Source organism: Stegostoma tigrinum, chromosome 26 (assembly GCF_030684315.1).
Source record: "Stegostoma tigrinum isolate sSteTig4 chromosome 26, sSteTig4.hap1, whole genome shotgun sequence".
Classification (NCBI taxonomy): Eukaryota; Metazoa; Chordata; class Chondrichthyes; order Orectolobiformes; family Stegostomatidae; genus Stegostoma; species Stegostoma tigrinum.
In genome coordinates, this window is record NC_081379.1 from 46,854,250 (window position 1) to 46,873,975 (window position 19,726).

General features: G+C 39.3%; 1 protein-coding gene across 2 annotated transcripts in view; it reads left to right on the forward strand.

Moving 5' to 3' along the window:
- patz1 (POZ/BTB and AT hook containing zinc finger 1) overlaps positions 1-19,086 on the forward strand; it is a 58,116-nt gene extending 39,030 nt beyond the window's left edge. The window contains exons 4-5 of one of the 2 annotated variants that reach the window (XM_048556663.2): positions 1,004-1,186; positions 4,201-19,086. In XM_048556663.2, coding sequence (XP_048412620.1) covers positions 1,004-1,186; positions 4,201-4,667 — 650 coding nt within the window. In that variant the 3' untranslated portion in view covers positions 4,668-19,086. The remainder of the gene's footprint in view (positions 1-1,003; positions 1,187-4,200) is intronic. The other variant, XM_048556664.2, reaches the window with a different exon arrangement.
- The last annotated feature ends 640 nt before the right edge of the window (positions 19,087-19,726 follow it).

Genomic DNA, 19,726 nt, shown 5'->3' on the forward strand with positions numbered 1-19,726 from the left:
CAGGTGACCCAGCTAAAATTGGAAACTGTCCACCTCTGCCTCACCCAATGTGGTTTCCTCATAGTGATCCCTCTAGTTAGATATTCAAAATATAAACTTAATCTAAAGAAGTTGACTAAAGGGCCATCCTTGACTCAGATTTTTTTCACTTTGTACTTAGTGAATGTAAATCTCTGGAGCCAAATGATCATTCCCTCATTTATTGAGTTTAAGATGATTAATCTACCACTTAGAGTGTGTAGATGGGCCACGTCTCTGCAGTGCGCTGCATTGTTTTGTGTCCTTTAAGTGCATTAGGCGTTCGAAATCAGACCACATTGGTGGAGGTTGTTGGCTTGTCCTAAACCTCTTTAGCAAGGACCATTCTCACTATAGTAGTTCAAAGCCTGCCATTCGACTGACATGTTTAGCACAAAGAACTTGTTAGCGGCTTCATGTATTTGCTATTCCTGGATCCAGGGGATGTCTACTTGTAGATTTTGGTTAGGCATGTTGCTTAAAGAGAAATTAATATGAATAGCAAACTCTGTTCAGCGCACTGTATCGGTTTGGGAAAGCATTTTACACATTTGGACTTTGCATGTCCAATCTTGAGTTGTATTTGGAATAAATATTTGGGGCTGTAAAATACTGGTGCATTAAAGTGCTGATTGTATATGTCCCATTTGTAATTGCCTTGCTGAGACCAGCTTGAGGGAAAAATGCCATGAAAGCATGAGAATGTAATAGTTTGTATTTCCCCTGCACCCCATGAAATGTGCTGAAGCCTAGCGACAGCACAACTGTCTTTCTCTCCCAAGTCAAAGCAGTCAGCTTGATAAGTGTCATGTATACAGGGGGAAAGTGAGAAAGGAGAGCTGCTCAGAAGAAAATGTATTGGACATAAGCAGCCCCCTTAGAGATCCATTTGGTGGCATATTCTAATTTTGAATGTACAGAAGACTTGGAAGAGTTTGGGTTTCATCTGACGGAGTGACAGAATCTCTTCTGTCTTTTTCCTCAGGTTTTTCTACTGCTTCCTACTTAAGGGTCCATATTAAAACCCACCATGGTGTCCCTCTGCCCAACTCGCACACCTCTGACCCTTGTGAAAGGCGATGCAAGCCCCAGCCTCAGATCACGATTCACAAGCAAACACAGAGCGGGGAGATGGCTTTTCACTTTGACAGAACACGCTCGTTACAAGGCAAGCCAACTGCCATCATTCTTTGTGTTGTGTGAGTGGACAGGCCCGTGCAGAAGTAGTCATTGTTTGACTCAAATTCTATTGTGAATCTGTACTGGTACCTGCTGAGGAATAAATGTATTACTGAAGGGATTATGTTATCAGTGGTTAGATTAATACTTGAGTTCTTATCTTTGTGATGGAAAGTGATGGCACAGATATGTATTTGAGAGTTCCCATACCTGGTGCTGTTATCAACCCCAACAGTCTGTCTGGAGCAACTTTTTTTAAGTGTGTGTTAATCTCTTCATGAGCGGAGGAACAAAATATCCTTGAGAATAGCTAACAAAAAAAATGCTGCCTCAGTGTCTCTGGTTGCTTATAATACAACATTATAGAGGGTTGTTTCTGTCTGGAGTATGACTGGAGCCAAGAAATATCATTCAACAACTTGGAGAAGAGGGGAACCGGAAATGTTGCTGACAAAATGCTAATGTGAGTGCAGTGATTGATAATGGAATTTACGCTGATGTGATTGGAGACCTGAGCAGGCAAAGCCAAGAGCACAGTAACAGTGCAGACTACAGAAGTGTTAATAGGTAGATTTTATTCAAAGCAAACATTCCTGGCATTTGGGCAAAGGGCCTGATTTCTGCTACACTATCCAATTCAAACCTTTCTGTGCTACCCAACTATCATCCCAATAGTAGTGACCATACGGCAGAATCCTGATGTAGAATTTGCAGAGAAGCTGACATCGTCTGTGGTCTATGAGCTTTCATTTCCTCTCTCAGTTGTTTTTTTTCTGTCAGCAGATATTATACAGTGTCTGCAGCAGCAAGCATTCCCTCATGTTCTTTGCTGGTCAAGATTGTACACTTATAAGTAGAGGCCTGTGGATAGCATTGTGAGAGCAGTATTGTGGCTTTTGTCCCCTCTCCTGCCTTCTAAGGCTGTAGGAGTCATTGTTGCTCACTCCGCCCTCTCACTGGGCATTGTAATGACAGTCAAATGCTAGGAAATGTATGCCGTCAAAGTTATACCCTAAAACTATTGCAACACTAGGCAGCATCTTTCCTAATTAATTGTAATGGGTACTACTGAGCATTGATAAAAGGGAATTATTTCAGCCCTTCCAATGTTTCACTGCCAAATCCCCAACTTAACGCAATGCATTTGAATGAGCGTTGGAATGTTTCACCTGTATAATATGGGTCACAAATTAAAAACTAAACATAATGTGAGGCCCAGTTCATGCAAAATCAAAGAAGACGATCTTATTATAGAGCTTGTTGCATTCATCTGACTGTGATAGCACTTTTGAAATTTAATTCCAAATGGTTGCCATCTTGCATTCAGCTGTCAGTGTCTCCAGCATAATGCACTAATTCCCCATGTGACAGGGAAACACCTGCTCATGTTCCCATGTAACAGCTTGGACAAAGGAGAGATGTATATTATTCAGTTGAGCAGAGAAAAACTGACACATCATGCCTTTCTAAGAATGCCTCTTATAAAAAATGTTGATGGAGCTCCAACTGCTCTGTGTGGCAAAGGGCTGATTAGATTTTGGAAGAGATAGTTGAAGTTGAGGTGAACTAACTATAAAGTGAAGGTAGTTGTACCAATAGGATTTGAAATCACACAATGAGATGCACGCTTGTTTGTAATTCCTTCCAGTAGTAGTCTGCGACAAATTTAAACTATCTGCTTTAAATGGGTCAATCATCATCCAAGTTGGGAACAGAGCAATTTTCTGAGAATGTGCTTAAACTATTCACTAACCAAATTCAATACAGTAATTTCTTTTGAAGGATTATCCCCAATATTGGGGAAGAAAAACAACCTTTTGAAATTTAGTTTTAAAGCGATGCTAAGTTGTGGGCTTTTGTTTTAAGATGTTGAATAAATGCTTTTCAGTGCATGTGCCATTTAAAACAAACCTTGAGCTGTCCCAAATATTTGTGATTGGAAGTGATGTCTCATGAGCTGATGTCACCAGCAATCATCGATGTCACTAACACTTGAAGAGAAAGGATGTCAAAAAATATGAATTTACTTGCAGTATGTAAAAATTGTCCAGCTCATTTAAAATTGATATTTTCAGATGAGGCTTCATGAGTTATCTTAATTCTTCCTATTCTTTGTCTTCTGCTTTACTTTGTTAATACTCACATTCACACACCAACTTTTAAATTGTATTGCTTCAGGTTGAGTGAACCTGAAAGGTATTCGTCCTTAAAAAGCTACATTCTGATTTTCCTCGCAAGTTTCCCACAGTATGTAGCAGGCTTCCATTAACATGTTATGTCTAGTAGATGTGAACTTATTGTTTATTTTACATGCTCATTTTAGTGTATATAGCTTTGTTTTAAAACGTTGCTTTTAATTTCTCGTGTATATTTACCCAGTTGTGAGAAAAGGTAATCTATTGTTAAGACTCTGAGACCAGCTATGTTGTCTCTTCAACCCTGTAGATCCCTGTGTTGCTGTAGCAATGATAGTGTAGTACGAGTAGCCCCATAAGTTTAATCTCGGAGTCTCAATTTTTCTTCTTGTGGCTTTTCCCTTGCACTTGTTTCTGGTACCTAACTACATTGGAAACTTCCCATTCTAGATTGGCTGCACTAACCTATCACTGTTGCCATCACTATAGCGTACTCTGGGTGGTTGAGAGGCTTACAGCATTGGGGAGGAGAGAGAAGGGAGACCCTAGAATATTTTTCCCTCAGGTGTAAACTCATGGACAAGTAAATAGTGCGTAATTATTCTGGGATGTTTGCCTTCAACCAAATTCAAATGTTGAAACTTCGAAAAATGTTAATTTGTGTTGAAGAAGTGTTTGTTAGTGAATGTTCTATGCACAGTACGTAAATTAATGAAAAGCTCTTGGATCAAAAACATATTCTGCAAAGTGAAACAAGCCTTAAGGCTTCAGGCAGGCCAGAGACTCTGAAGTTAAGGAGGATGTTGTGTTTGATTTCTTCATGCCACTGCAGGCTGTGACTAACATTGATTTTGCTGTGTTTCTGCAGATGGTGAGATGGATGGATTGAAGTGTCAGCATCAGGACTCACAAGAAAACTCTGACTCCTTTGGTGATCTCTCTGACATCAGTGACCTTAAGTCACCTCTGAAACATGACCAGGATGAGTCTTTTCAATGTGATCTCAACAATGGAAAAGTGAAAATGGAGGCCAGTACCGAGCAGTATGCTGAACCGAAGAAATACAACTGTCCAGAGTGCGGCTCAGTATTTAAATCCAAGTCCTATCTGAACAAGCATATGCTAAAGGTCCATGTCAAACCCACTGCAGGTGCGCTGGCTGACTTGCCCAGTGGCCTAAGCTCACCCTTTTCACCCCAGCAAAACATGTCCCTGTTGGAGTCCTTTGGGTTTCAGATTGTACAGAATGCATTTGGCTCTTCTTTGGCTGATCCTGATCCTGATCCTGGCCCAGAGCCCGAACCTAGCACTGAGGACTCTGCTGAGCAGAAGTGAGGTCTCATCCAGGAACAGCTTCTCAAAGTACAAAAGATGGTCGGCGTTTGATGAATGGCAGTCCTTAGATTGTCCAAGTTTTTTTTAAAAATGACATCAAAAGCAAAACAATGGGTGCTGAGGTCTGTACCACCCTGGCCATCAGACTTGGTGTTCTCCTTGACATTGTCTTGGGTTGAAGACAGTTTCTTGCCCTTTATTGAAGGTGTCAATTGCTCCACAAGTTGGATGCAGCAGGTGTATTTGTAGCACTCTCAGTGTGCGAATTGGGGGTTATCTCCAGCAGCTAATTATTTCCAAAGAACTGCTTTCACTGATGGTTGCATTGTGTTCTTTTGGCAGACATACACCATACCAACTAACATGTCTGCCCAAGTAAATTAATAATTGGTAGAGCAGCTTCAAGAGGCCAAATGACTCACTCCTGCTCCTGTTTCTTATGTTTTAAAATTCTAAAAGTATACACTAAAAGTCTTTTTAACTTTGAAAACTACAATATGGAATGACTTATATACAGTTGTTAAGATCTGTTTCATCCGAAAATTAAGTTCTTTAAAGAACGTATAACTCAAAAACCCAAAAAGGAACAGTTCACTCACAAGGCATTGATATTGTTGGGTGCCCTCTTCAATTATTTACACAAGTCACATAACTATTGAGTTCTTTTATGGCTATTTGAGTCACCCACGTGCTAGTCTGAATGATGGGGGACAGTATATTAATGTCTTAAAGAGTATTACCAAGCACCAAACTGCTGAAGGCAATACATATGGCAAAATCATGTGTTTGCATCAAATATTGTGGTTTGGGGCTTGTAACTAAACTGTAAAAACCAACAGATGTTATGATTTCAGTACAGGAAATATTTGTAAACATATCTATAATTACACACGCACACAAGGATGAGACAAAATCCTAGTTAACCTGTGGAGCAGACACGCTGTCTGTTTCCAAAATGAATTCTATCTGCATTCTTTAGCTGCTGGTAGAGAGAAATCCCTCTTTACCAGCATTTACCCTAATTCAAGGCCCTAATTTTTAGAAATGTGAATTTTTTTTCGAAGCTTCTGTGCTTTTTTTCCCCCTCCACTAAAAGCACAAGGTGGTTCATGGACATGCAAAAGTCCCTTCTGTCTAATCCCATTTTTTAATGTAAACCATGTTGTTAGTTGCTGAAGGTATCACTTCCCTGTGCATTTTAACCATTAGTGTTGCCTCCTCTGGCACCAAATGCTGGCAGGCTTTCAGCTCTTCAGAACAGTGAATAACTGCACACAGCAATAGGGTGAAAGCATTCTCTTGCCAAATTTATATTAAGGAGATGTACCTTTTTTAAAATAGAAAAAGGAATCTGTGACAGCAGCTAGAGATTAACAAAATGTTTTGTGTACAGATTATGTGAAACTTGAAGTTTGTTTTTGAAGGCTTCAAGATAGAATGAACACCACATGGAACAGTAAAAAGGCTTTTCTTGTGAGGGTCAAGTCTTTGAAGCCCAAAGGCACAAGTGCACCAGATCTTCGGTTTGTTAATGAACCATTACATTGGGGCCCTTGATTTTTATTCATGTTTATTTATCAACTAGGAATGAAGTTGAAGTTGAGCAATATGATTTTATTAATATGATGATGCCTTTGGTAAAATAGGAAAAAAATAGCCTTCATACAATTGATGTTGTTGCTCCAAAATCCATGCAATGTAATCTCCAACCGTGGTGCGCATTTTAAAAGAAAAGGTGATTAAGCTTTGCAAGTGCAGTTTGATCAGCATAGCAGAAGCTAAAAGAAAAGAATGTTCAGTACTTAACGGATTAACTAACATGAGATTAACCATTATCTTTACAATAAAATGATTGTAAATACCTATTAGTATTCAGATTTCATCTGACCCTAAATGACCTGGAAATTGCATCTTCTGTGCATGTTACAGTGTAATATCCAGATTGCTGACTCTAATCAGAATGGTAATTTTGAATCTAGGAGTAGCCTGTCAGATGTGGCTATTGGGTGTTGCTGTACATTCCTGGCAGGCTAGGAGGTGGCTGTGCAGTAGTCAAGTAATTTGTCAGGGGAAGAGGGGTAAAGTGAATAGATGACCTTAAATGCTGTTATTTATGTCCTATTGTCACTGTTTTTTGACATAACACAGCACCTGAGAGGAGCAACTGAAACACAACAACCTGGGGTCGGGTGGGTGAGAGAGAGAGAAGAAAAATATATATTTTTATTTGTAAACAAAAATACTCTTATTTACAAGTCTTTTCAGTCACCAGAACCAGCATTTTAAAAACTAAATCTCTGTTTGGGTCAGTGATATGCTTGAGATGCCTATTGAGCTTTGGTGTAGGAGACCCCATAGGTTTTGAAAGGATCTAGGCCTATGTAATTTACCTCCATTCAACAGTAGAGACAGTTGAATCTGCTTCTTATCCCTTTCGTTTCTGTTTCTATAATTGGGTGGGATGAAAGGTTTTTCATTGTTAGCCCCCCATTAAATTAAAATTATGGATAGTTTGATGGATGTAGTAATTTATGTTTCGTCTTGTTTTATATATATACATATTTGTATATTTGGTGAGGTTTTGTACTAGGGAATAGAATACTTTTCTACTTGGGCGACACATTAGTTTGGCGCACTTCCTCAGGATAGGTCTAGCACAGACCATGTGCTGCCACAAAGTATATCAAGTGCAAACTTTCCTATTTCTATATCATCTATTTTTACAGATTCTCTGAGTTGTGTTATTGACTTGTAATTCAAAGGCAACCCACAGGAACTGGTTGAATATGGTGCTAAATTCCCTTTTTACTGCCTATACTGCTATTTCTTCATTGCCTCTGTTGGAAATGTGTTAAGGCTAGTCTCTTGTGCTAGACATGGACTATGTGTACAGTACTGACTCTCTCTCTTTTTCCTTCCTTGCCTCAAAATCCAGAACTTTTGTGCTGATTATTAGCAAATTATGCTTTAGTTGCCAATGAATGAATGATGCCCTGATAAACCTGAAAGTACCTGTTCAAGTTAAGATTTCTGTAGGCTTGATTACATTTTAAAAGGCTAACTATTGTGTATTTACTTGGTGGAAACTCAAATAATGGAACAAAGTCAGAATGGTATTGCTTTAACTCTCCAGTACCATCCTTGGGCATGGTGAGTCAAATAACTGGAGCTAGATTGTAGTATGGGTGTCGTGGATGCCTACAATGGCTCTTGATTTGGAATGGGAAAAATCGACTCAAGTTTTTGTTTCTAGTGACTTGGTCAGTGACTTTTGCTTGAGGTGTATAGGGAGGTCAAATGTTTTATGGATTTTCTTCAAAGCACCAGTAGGTGCCCCAACAATACTGATCCACAATGACATGGGCAACACGGTAGCCGGTGGTTAGCACTGCTGCATCACAGTTCCAGAGACTTGAGTTCAATTCTGGCCTCAGGCAACTTTCTTTGTGGAGTTTGCACATTCACCCTGTGTCTGAGTGGGTTTTCTCCGGGTGCTCTGGTTTCCTCCCACAGTCCAAAGGTATGCAGATTAGGTGGATTGGCCATGCTAAATTGCCTGTAGTGTCTATGGTGGGGAAATCTAGCAATAAGATGGGGTAGGATCTTGGTGGGATGTTCTTCAGAAGGTCGGTGTGGACTCAATGAGCCAATTAGCCTGCATCCACACTGTAGGGATTCTATGACTCTGTGACCCTTCCAGAAATTGCTTATGAGGACAGATTGAGTGCAGACAGGATTGAAATCGGCAGCATTTGTTTCATTGCTCATTTGGACCTTGGCTGCCATTAATTGTTCAGATTCATATACTGAGAAAGCAAGGAACGTGAGGCTGTCCTGCAGTAGTAGAATTGTGTCCTACAAGATGAGTTTGTTTCGAGCGATGAGATGAATACTGACATGTAGATAAACTGCAATCTTTTATAAGGCTACACCAAACAAACAAATGGGAGAGTTTGAAATCTAGAATCCTGTTTTGTAATGTTGAATGGAAAATAAACAGTTAAGTGTCAAACTCCTTCTGAGATTAGCAGGAATTGAGGGTGCACATATGTAAAGGATTTATATGAGCATTTTTAATTTCTGAGAAATAGTGATCTGTGAAAAAGAGAACCTTTAAACAGAGCATGTTTTTTTTAAATCAATCAAGCTACCGTCTTAAGAAAAATGTTACTGTAGAGAAGAGAAACTGGTGGAAGTTTGATATTACTAAAGAATGGATTAACCTGAGTTGGGAATTAGTCCTGGTGGGGTTTATTTTACTTGTGTTCATGCTGCTAGATCGCAACTTTCAAAGTTCCCAGATGTGGAGAAAACGGTTGGAAATGTGGGATCCTTTGCTTGGCTAGGCCAGGAATGAACACTGCTATGGGAAGGAGATTTGAGATGCATTCATGCAACATCTTTAAAGTGTATTCTTTCAAATTAATCAGCTTCTCTTTCAAGCACAGTGCACAATCTTGAATATCCCTCAGGAAGAAATAATAAATAAATAATGGCAGACAGGAATTAAGTGTTCCCATTTCTCCCCCCCCCCCCCAACAAAAATGTTAAAAACCACAGAATTTTCCAAAGACATTTGTTTTAATTGTTTTTCATTCCTAGGATGTAGGTGTTGCTGGCTAGCCATCTTTTCATGCCCATCCTTAATTGCTCTTGAAAGGGTAGTGATGAGCTACTTTCTGGAACAGCTGCAGTCCATTTGGTGGAGAGGCACCTACAATGCTGTTAGGGACGTTCTAGAATATGGACCAAGCAACAGTAAGGAATAGGTTACCATGGTTCCAAAACCTATTAAAAGGAATGCAGAAAAGATAGAGAATTCTGATTAAATTGGGATCATGACTAATTCTCCTTCTTATTTCTGAGTTGGTGGGTAGTACTAATTGCATAGAGACTTGCTTTTTTTGGGTTTCAGAGGGGCATCTGACATTCAGTTTTGCAAGGGTAAATGCTCTAGACTCTCTCCATTGATATAAACTGGTCCTCACATTAGACAGGATGTGAGTAGATGAGATTAGAAATGGGAAGGGGATTGCAAGTGTGGTGCAAAACCTCAGGTCATTTTGCTTTCACTGTCTGAATTGTTGATTTCTGTTAAAATCGACAGAACTGTTCTCGGGCAAAAACAAAGCGCTGTAGAGCAAAACACAAGACCCATGTTACAGAAGTGTATTATGTTGGAGATGAACTGTTTAAACCAAGACATTTCCTGATAGGAATAGCACAATTTTTGAATTTGAATAGGGTGAGCTCTGCTGAAGAAGAACTCTTGCCCCTCTGTATAACCCAAAACATGTCCATCTCTTTTTAAATTCACGTTTTGAGGCACAGGCTCCAAAATAATGGGTGGGTCGTCCTGCCTCCTGTTCAGGTTTGTACAGGCTTGACTGTAAGAAGTTATCTATAACTGCAGCTGAGCAATTCATTTCTCCCCGTGTATGTAGATAGTTTTACCCTTTAGTGCTAATTGCCTCAGTTTGAAATTTGCGAGTACCAGATTTTAATCAGTCTCTAGACAAGGACATCTATCTGTCGGTTAGTGCTGCTGAGGAAGAAGCAGTTGCAATGCATAGTGGACTGCCGTCGTCCTGTGGGTAGAGCTGTCCATCAAAGTGAGAGGGGCTCCCACTCCCACACTGAATTCAAAAAATTTAGGTGCATTGAGGGCATTCTGCTCTCTCATCTGGTTGTTTTTCAATTGATTTGGACAGTTTTCTGCTCTCTCAGTCAGATGCAAAGTTCCCATGGCAAACTTTTGGGCTGGAGGATGGGGAATGGTATGCCAGTTAATGTTTTAACCCACAATCAACATCACTGAAAACAGCTTGATCTTCAGATAGCATTCGTGGGCCTAGCGCAATAGTTGTCACATTATCTACATTAAAATACTTCAGAAGTACTTCATTGGCTGCAGAGGGCTTCGGAGCATCCTAATATCCTTAAACACTATATAAATGGAAATCTTTCTTTCGATCCTACAGTCCCAATTCATTGGTATATTCCCTAAGAAATCAGCGGTCCAAACATCCAGGGGTGATACAGCAGCAAAATTAATTGAAAAGAGCCATTGATGGCTTTGTTATTAAGGAAACCACCCAGTTCTCTGCTGAGCTACATAGATCTGTGATTAATTCTTGATCAAACCACCCAGTTCTCTGCTGAGCTACATAGGTCTGTGATTAATTCTTGATCAGTACTGAATTGCCCTGTTGTATGGAGAATCAAAAAGTAACTTCCACTTGTGATTGCTATTAGAAATTGCTTGTGCCAAAACATAGATGAGGTACGAATGTCTACTTTCTCTGTGGCTGCAAAGCTGACACTCATTGTCAAGATTTAAATGTAAAGACTGACAACATAAGTAAGGTCCAAGAGGGTTGTAGATGCCTTTAAAAATTGTGGGGGTACTATGCGGTGGAATCATGTTTCTTATCTCCCTCATTTTGAGTTAAAACCTTTGAAAATGCATGAAACAATAAGCTAGTGTTAAGTGAACAAGATGCAGTCAGCTCTGCTGGACTCTGCAGTGAAGCCTAAAGCCACTCAAGTGAATCTCTCTCACTCTGTATTACCATCTAGTGGCTGCCTGAATACCAGCAGGTAACTAGCAACAGGGCAGATACACAGTTGGAATCAAGCAAAAAGGATGGCATGAACAAACAAACACAGTTTCTGTAAAGCTGCAGTAAGATTAGCTGTCCTCTTTGTCGCAGTTTATATTTGCAGTTTCTTGCCGTAATAGCAGAGATAGAACATGGGTCTGGAAAGTTATTTCTGTGTTTACATTAGTTTTGGGTTGACTTCTGCATAGTCGTCTTACAGGCTGTACAATAAGAGACAATGATACTTCTTTGGAATCTTCAAGTGACAATCCACGCTCTGTTCATTGTAATTTTCTGTAAAATTGTAAATATGTTCTTTAGGAACGGGTAAATGACTTTACTGAACAATACAATTAAACAGTATGCTTGTTCAACATATCATCACCATGCCAGCTTATTGGTAGATCCTATTTCTCTGCTTTTCCCCAAAGCTCAGTAAATCTTTTTAATTCACAACATTATCTGTTGAATGTTATTGTTGAATCTCGCTATTTATTTTAAAGTTTCTTCCTGTCACTTCTTTTGGCACTCTATATATTCCCCAGTTACCAGCCTTCTTGCTACTCATTTATATCATCAAATCTGTTCATGATTTTCAATACCTCTAACAAATCACCTCTTAATCCTCTTCTGTGGAGAACAAATACTGCTTCAATCACACGGTGTAATTGAACTCTTATTCCAGGCACCATTCTAATAAGTCTCTGGCGTCCTCTTCAAGGCCTTAACTATACGTTGAACACAATAGCTTCGGCATTGTAAGTGTTTGCAGTAAAGTCTTGGCATAACTTCCACACTTTTAAAATCAGCCATTATTAATAAAGCCAAGGATCCCAAATGCTTTTTATTAGACTGCCTAACTTATGTCACCTTCTAAGATTTATATATATTTACTTGCAGTTTCTCTGAACCCAACACCATTTTAAAATTTTAAATCTACCATTTAGTTAATGTTGCTTCTTCCCTTACTTCCTACCAAAATGTATCACTTCACACTTCCTTGTTGTCTGCCCTTTACACCAGTCTGCCTAGATCTTGCTCATTGTTTAGTATATTTCTGAGTTTCATATCATCTGCAGACTTAGAAATTATGCCCTGGTAGGGCATTTCTCCCTCATAAATGAACAGAATGAGGTGCAGTTAGTGTGAATGTGCATGGAGCGACTGATTGGCACTGTTTGGAGAACGTTCAAGAGCTGCACCTTTTGGGGGAAAAAGAGTAAATGCTGGATAAGACTCATACTGGAATACCCTTCCCTGCTGATGTTTTTTGACCATGGAATGTATCATAATTGAACCTATTTCTGTGGATATCCTATGTGATTTCATTGAGTCATAATTAGGGGTAATGCTGAAACCATTTCTGATGCTCACCTTGTATGTCCTATCAACACATGGACAATCTGTGTGACAGAGGGTATTTGCAATGTTGCATTGAGACTCTCGGTTGCCAGGACAGTTTGAGATTTTAATTAACCCATTAAATTGTGCTATTTGAAGTGCTTTGAAGCTTTTAACACAACCACTGGAGATGAATTCTCTCTAAGGTTCTTGATGATTTCACTGCTAATGTCAAACACATCAAATGCTTGATGGAATGCAACATCAGAGCTGCCTTTGGTTTTTCTGGCAGTAGTAAACTCCATGAAAAAATATTTACAGTCAGTGCTGTTAGATATCCCTCCACCCAGTGCCTCACATTTACATTCTGTGTACCTACTTCACATTCGTGATCACTTTAACTAATCTAAACTTTTCATTTCCAGATTTTCTAAACTGAATTAAAATTCAGACATTTCTAAAATGTATTTCAAACACTCAACCTCCAGGTTACCAGTCCAGTCCATTGACATGACACTAACACCTTATTTGACCAGCCTGCGACTGTTCTGGTTGATGTAAAGAACATCTAAAAATAGACTTAATCCAAGATGGAGCACGCTGTGTGTGTGTGTGTATGTGTGTGTTTTTGTTTGTTTGTTTGTTTTGGGGGGTTTGCGGTGTGTATTGGCTTTTTATGTGTAAAAGCACTGGGCTAGGAAAAGCTGCTGTAAACTTGCACATTCTTGTTTGCTCATGCTTGATGAAGAATGTTAACTGCAAATATACGCTAACCGAGGAATGCTGTCACTAAAGTTTGTCTGCAGTGGAATGGGTGTTTGAAAGCATTGTGCTGTGTCAACTTGAACTGTGATGTAATAAGCCCAGTTACATTTGATGTTCTTTCAAAGTCAAACCTAAATTGAGCAAGTGCATTCTGAACTGTATTGAAATTGGGCTTATGTGCTGGAAAAATTTAACAGGGTGAATTGAGAGAGCATTGCAACGTAACTGCCTCAATATACTTTTTATTTGTGTGAACATAAGAGTCATAAAATCATAAGAAATTGCAGCAGTGGGCCATTCCACCCATCGAGCCTTCTCCAGCTTTCAATGGGATCATGGTTCTTTGCGACAGGTTGTAAAATGGAGTTGAAGCCACAATGACCCTTACCTCTTTTGTCTATCAACAATCTGTTTATTTGAGCCTCCACTGCTCACTGGGGAAGAACATTTCAAAGACATGTGATCCTGTGAGAGAAGAAATTACTCCTCATCTCTGTCTTCAATGGGAGACTCTTTATTTTTAAGTTTTGCAACCCTAGTTCTAGACTTCCCTATGAGGGGAATCATCTTCTCAGTATCTACCCTGCCGAGCACCTCAGAATCTTACATGTTTCAATAAGATGACTTCTCATTCTTTTGAGCCCCAGTGAGTGCAGGCCAGATCACACCTTTCCTCGTGAGAAAGCACCTTTTTCACATGCACCATAGAGCTATTTCAGTGCAAACCTGACCTTCTTTAAGGAAACCAAAGCTGTGCACAGTACTCCAGGTGCAGTATCACCCAATGTCCTGTCCAGTTGAAGCAATCCCACCTCACTTTTTAATAGTCCATTCCCTTTGCAATAAAAGCCAGCATTCTCTCTACTGCCTTAATTACTTGCTGTACCTGCATGGTAATGTTTTGATTCATATGGAGTTCCATTATCACTCTGTACAGCAGCATTCTGCAATCTCAATCCATCTAAATAATCTACTTCTGATCTTCCTGCCAAAATGGACAACTACTTATTTTCCCTCCTTATACTCTGTTTGTCATTTTTTTGTCCTCTTGATCACTATTTTCTTTTTCAGACTTTTTATGTCCTCCTGACGTCTTGTTTTCCTATTTGTCTTGGGTATCATCAGTAAATCTGGCTACAATCCAATTGACCCTTTCTTCCAAGTCATTGGTTGATATAAATTGTAAATAACTAAAGCACTGGTCCCTGCAGCAGTCCACTAGTTACAGTTACCAACATCAAAATGATATTCTTCCTTTGTAGTTTTAAGATGACTGAGCAGGAATATAATGGGCAGTTTGTAAATCCAGCAAATTTCTGTTTGTGCTGTTGTAGCTTGATTTTTTTTTTTAATTTCAAAGTAACAAGGTTGCACTGAAACAAAGTCAAGGAGTCAGTGACTTCGCTAGCTAATCACTTGTCCTTCTAATTGAATAAAGTCCCAGAAAAGCCACTTCTAATGTTCTGTCTCTGAAATGGCCAAAACCTGTATTGTAACATGCTGAGTAGAGGCTTGGGAACGAACTTAATAATGATGGCCATAATACACTGGAGTGCTTTCCTTACTGTGATTATGTATTGACAAATAATATAATTAATTATTTAACAAATTCCCTTGTTAAAGGTAGAATTCCCTGGTGCTTTAGTTTGCCAGGTCCATGCTGTTACTGGTGAAGATTGCTTCATCAAGTCGAATGAGCCCTCCTGGCTAATCCCAGTACTTGGATCTGTCTTCTGATATTGTTAATCAATAGTGATTAATTATTATGTAGTGTTGCAGAAGTGTATAGGAGCATTGGTGCATTTTCTAAAGAAATTGAAACATTTCATTACCCTTTTGAATTGGACATTCTCACTTTTCCTACAATGAATACTGTTTTGACCAGGCAGAATTTACAGTCAACATTAACTCCAGTAGCATGATACACTAGGTAGTGTGTATGCTAATCATGCTTGAAATGTAAACTCTGCTGTGTTGTCACATGTGAAAACTTTTCCATCGTTCTCTAACTTCCACACCTCACCCCTCCCCAAAAATGCCCCCAGAGCCCATCCTAAAGAAAGGATCTGGTCTCCGCCCACTGAAATAATGCTGGCAAGTCACTGATGACAGTACCTTGGATGTCTGACATGTTATTGAAGAAAGGACTACTGTGTGCAACTTGATGTAACATTAGTCACTCCATTCATTTCCTACAACCAAAGCAATATGATGTATGCTTGGTGTAAGTCGTTGACATTTTGCTTTTAACTGACGCCATTTCTACCATCTCTCCTTAGCTTTGGCGACAGAATGCTATCTCATCCGGTACAACTGATGGGATTGATCCTTGTGGCTGTGCTGTTGATTCCAGGCAGTTTGCCAGCAGACAGGAGCATTGGTTTAGGGGCACTGATTCAGGAGTTTACTGATTTGGGTCCATCCATTCAGGAGCTCCCAGACTGAGTAGCCTTCGCTAAGAGCAAGCTAAGAGAGAATACACTAGGCAGCCACTTTAGGTACAGGATTTCACTCAGGAGTTATGGCAGGGTTTCAAGGCTGCTTGCGAAGGAGTGTCTGATGCACCAGCACATAATGTAACCTCTTAATTGGTGATTAATGTGTCCTGGGAGTTTGTTGCTCATGATTGGTTGGAAGGAGATTGTACATTAGCTGAAGCCCTTTTAGTCTTAACCTATACCACAATGGGTAGGTGAATGGAAAATCAGAGATTTAAATGCTAAATGTTTGAACCAGTTTGTATGCTATATTTGAACCCTTTATTCTGTTAATACCAATAACTGCTTGCTACCGTTCTTCTTGTAATGTGTACAGGTTTGGTAGATCTTGATAACTTTCCTGAGTGTGTGCTAAAAGCCTCTATGATGCAAACAAATGTTATTTCGATCATGTGACTGTTCAGAAAATTAATTTTTCTTTCAATGGGTTGTTCAGCACTGTGTACAAGCCGTGACTTGATTGCAAAGCTACGTGAGAGAAGAGCCTTTGTTCTGGTCTATGATGGCTTGAAAACTGTAGAAAGCTAAAGTAGATGATGTAATGTAATCTGTTCAATATTTTTATACTGTGGATGTTGGGGAGAAAGTGGGCAATGCTTTATGAAGTCAGAGTAGTGTATTACTGATCTTCTAAAGAAATACTTTTAGTTTGTGTTTCCATGTAATTAAAAGCAACTTTTTAAATATGTTTAATGGTAGTGTGCGTCTTGATTATTTTAACTGTTTTTAAACTGTCAGAGCAGTGGAATATTGAGTTTATTACACACAAATGCCCTGTCCTATTCATGGTTTCCCTCCATGGATTGAAAAGTTCCTGCCCTCAGATAAAATATGTATTCTACTATTCCCATTTATATGAGTTATGTTTTAATTAACTTTAAAAGTAGCAACTACTGTCTTGCTTTCAGTTTGGTGGGTTAATTATTGGGAAGTTAGCATTTCAGATTCACTGACACATGCTGCTGATCTGAACCGAATTATATGTCAGGACAGCGTTATCACTAGGATTTCAAGCAATTGTAACGATGGACACATGGACCTTCCTCACTTAAACTGCACAGCACAGTTTTAGATATTGCCCTTCCCATCCCAGGCTCCATCCAGAAAGTTTCAAGCTGTAGAATGTATTTAGATAGTCTGTTGGGTCCAGATAAAACACACACCTACAGGCTACAACCAGTTCACACATTTCACAGGACCAAATTCGTAATTAGCTGGAGCAGCGCATCACTTTTTATGGGGATGGAGAAGGCATTGTAATTACCATAGACCATGTCAAGAATGGGAGTTGTTTCATTGGAGGAGGTAATCATTTTATAACAGAGAAGTCATGACTGGTCCAGATGCATCTCTGAAGCTGATTCACAGTATGCTGAGAGTTGTCTGGATTGAGATTAAATTTCTGTACAGCTGCTCCCTGTGGACATCAAGGTGGATCAATCTTTAACAATTATGTAGACCAGTGCCACTTTATCTCCCACCTGCTTCCATCCAAGTAATGTGAGATCTGGCTAATCTGGCCTTGAAATAGGAAAGAGGAGACAGGTCAGAACTTTCCAGCATTATTTCCATTGCCGGAGACGGAATGCATCTTAGTTCAAAACTACACTCCTGTGTCAAGTAGGTTGTGCTTTTCAGCACGATGAACCAGGCTTTAGTGTACCAATGTGGTGTTTACAGTGTTCTGCACAGTGTGCAGCTCCTCCTTTCCCTCTCTATTTAGAAATCCCAATTGCAGCTGAGTAGAAGCTATCAAAAGTGAGGGACCAATACGAATTTGGTGCTTCACAATAAATTGCTTGGAGAAGGGCTTGTCTTTATTCACTTACTGTGCTTTTTAGTTGTGGTGTGACTAGTTTTTGAAAGTGAGAGAATTGTTGGAACAAGCCTTTTTACTCTGTGGAAGAATTCTCCTGGAGCTCTTAATCGAGGCTTAATTTACTTAGTGATCACCAAATGCAAATCAGTTCATTTGACAATTTGAGAGGGGAAGAGTTCAAATGGTGTATATGATGATAATATGCAAATGAATCAGCAACACAACCTCAATCAGTACTTGAATAGCTTTGGTAGTGAGTAACTGTGCCTCACTAATTGTTGTATGTCTGCATTCTTACCATTATACTGGATCTATTCAGTGTGCTGCTGTTTACTTGTAGGCTTAACTCTGACAATTAGGAAGAGAATTAATGAATTTTGAATGATAGAGTCAAAATGATTATCTGTTCCCCAACTATCTACTTTCACCATTATCTGTCCTGAAATGTGCCCAAGCTTTTTGCCTTTGTGAGTCACTTAGGTGTGTATATTTCTGGGGTCATCTGTTAATCTACAGTCTAACTGGATCTGTGGGTACTGAGATGTTTTGGTGTGCTAGTTGATCCACCACTGGGCAACAGGACCAAGCAATAATGCCTTTTACACCTGCAGAGCTACAATATTCAAACACAAAAAGACATGTGTGAAATGTGCAAATAAGAATGACTGAAATTCTTGGCCAGATTGACAGGGTCTTTGAGCTGGATGTGATTTAGATATGCCAGTGACAAATGATCAAATGAATAGTATTAGAGACGTAGTGGATTGAATTTCTTTTCTCCCCCCCAACTCTTCTCTCTTGCACTCTTTCACCCCCTTCATACAGATGTTGGTCTTGGCTGAAAATAGAGTGCTGAAGTAAAGCTAGCTGTGAGAATGATTTAGCCATATTTATGTACATAAGATAATTAAGTGAAATTTGATCACACTGTAGTTCTACTTATGAAAAATGCACCTGCTTTATCTTTTGTTCAATTGGATATGAATTGTGAAGTATGTGCAGGCTATACATGCGTGCTGCAGACCTGTTACTATGTGCCTTCAATGGGATATTTATAATATATATATATATATATATAAAATGTTCTATATATATATATTATATATACACACATACACACTGTATAATACTGTTGATTGGAGTACAGTTTATATGCAAAAATCTGTTCTTAGTTTAAGATATTTGTATCCTTTTATCCCAGTCATTCTGAATCAGATTTTAAAATGTAGCAATGTTATCCCCTGATTGTCTGTCTGTTACTAAACTAGAAGTGTTTTTATTTACATTTGGTAAAGTGACTGAATGCATGCCTGCCCCACAGGTATGTATTTCTTTTGTACTAGCTTGCAAGTTATATTCTCTGTATCTTGTATTTACAGGGATGAATGTAATCATAAGACTTATTAATAAATGTCTAGAGTTACAGTGGAGTGTTCATTTCTTCATCAGTTATATCTTGTAGTGCAGCTCACAATAAGCCTGCAATGTATCTTCAGCTTATCTGTCGTCTCACTCATGCTTGTGGCCTCTTGTGTTCTCGCTTCTTCTCTATCTTATCAACTGTTGCTGTGATTTCTTCTCATTCTCAAGGGAGTTTATTGGTAATGCAAAGGATACTGCTATTAATGTAGTTAGAGGCAACTCATCCCTCGGCCACATTTCCATCCTGATCATCACTTCTTCTGCCCTCCTCGCATCTGAATCCCCCAAATCCTTTGCTTCACCTTCTAACATTCACCATTGCCCATACTTTATCTCCCTCCGCATCATCACCCTTTACACCTATACCTTCCCATTAACTATCCTTGCTTCTCTCCTTGTCTTCCCCAGCTTCCTGTTCTCTATACTGCACCATTCTTGCTTTTGGATCCTTTCTCTTCCTCACCACCTGCTCTCCCACTGTGTGTTCTCTCCTCCTGCTGTACATCTCACTCTTTCATCAAAACTTTAAATAATCAGAATTTTAAAGTTCATAGAATCCCTACAGTGTGGAAACAGGCCATTCTCTCCGTTGACTCCACATCGACCCTCCAA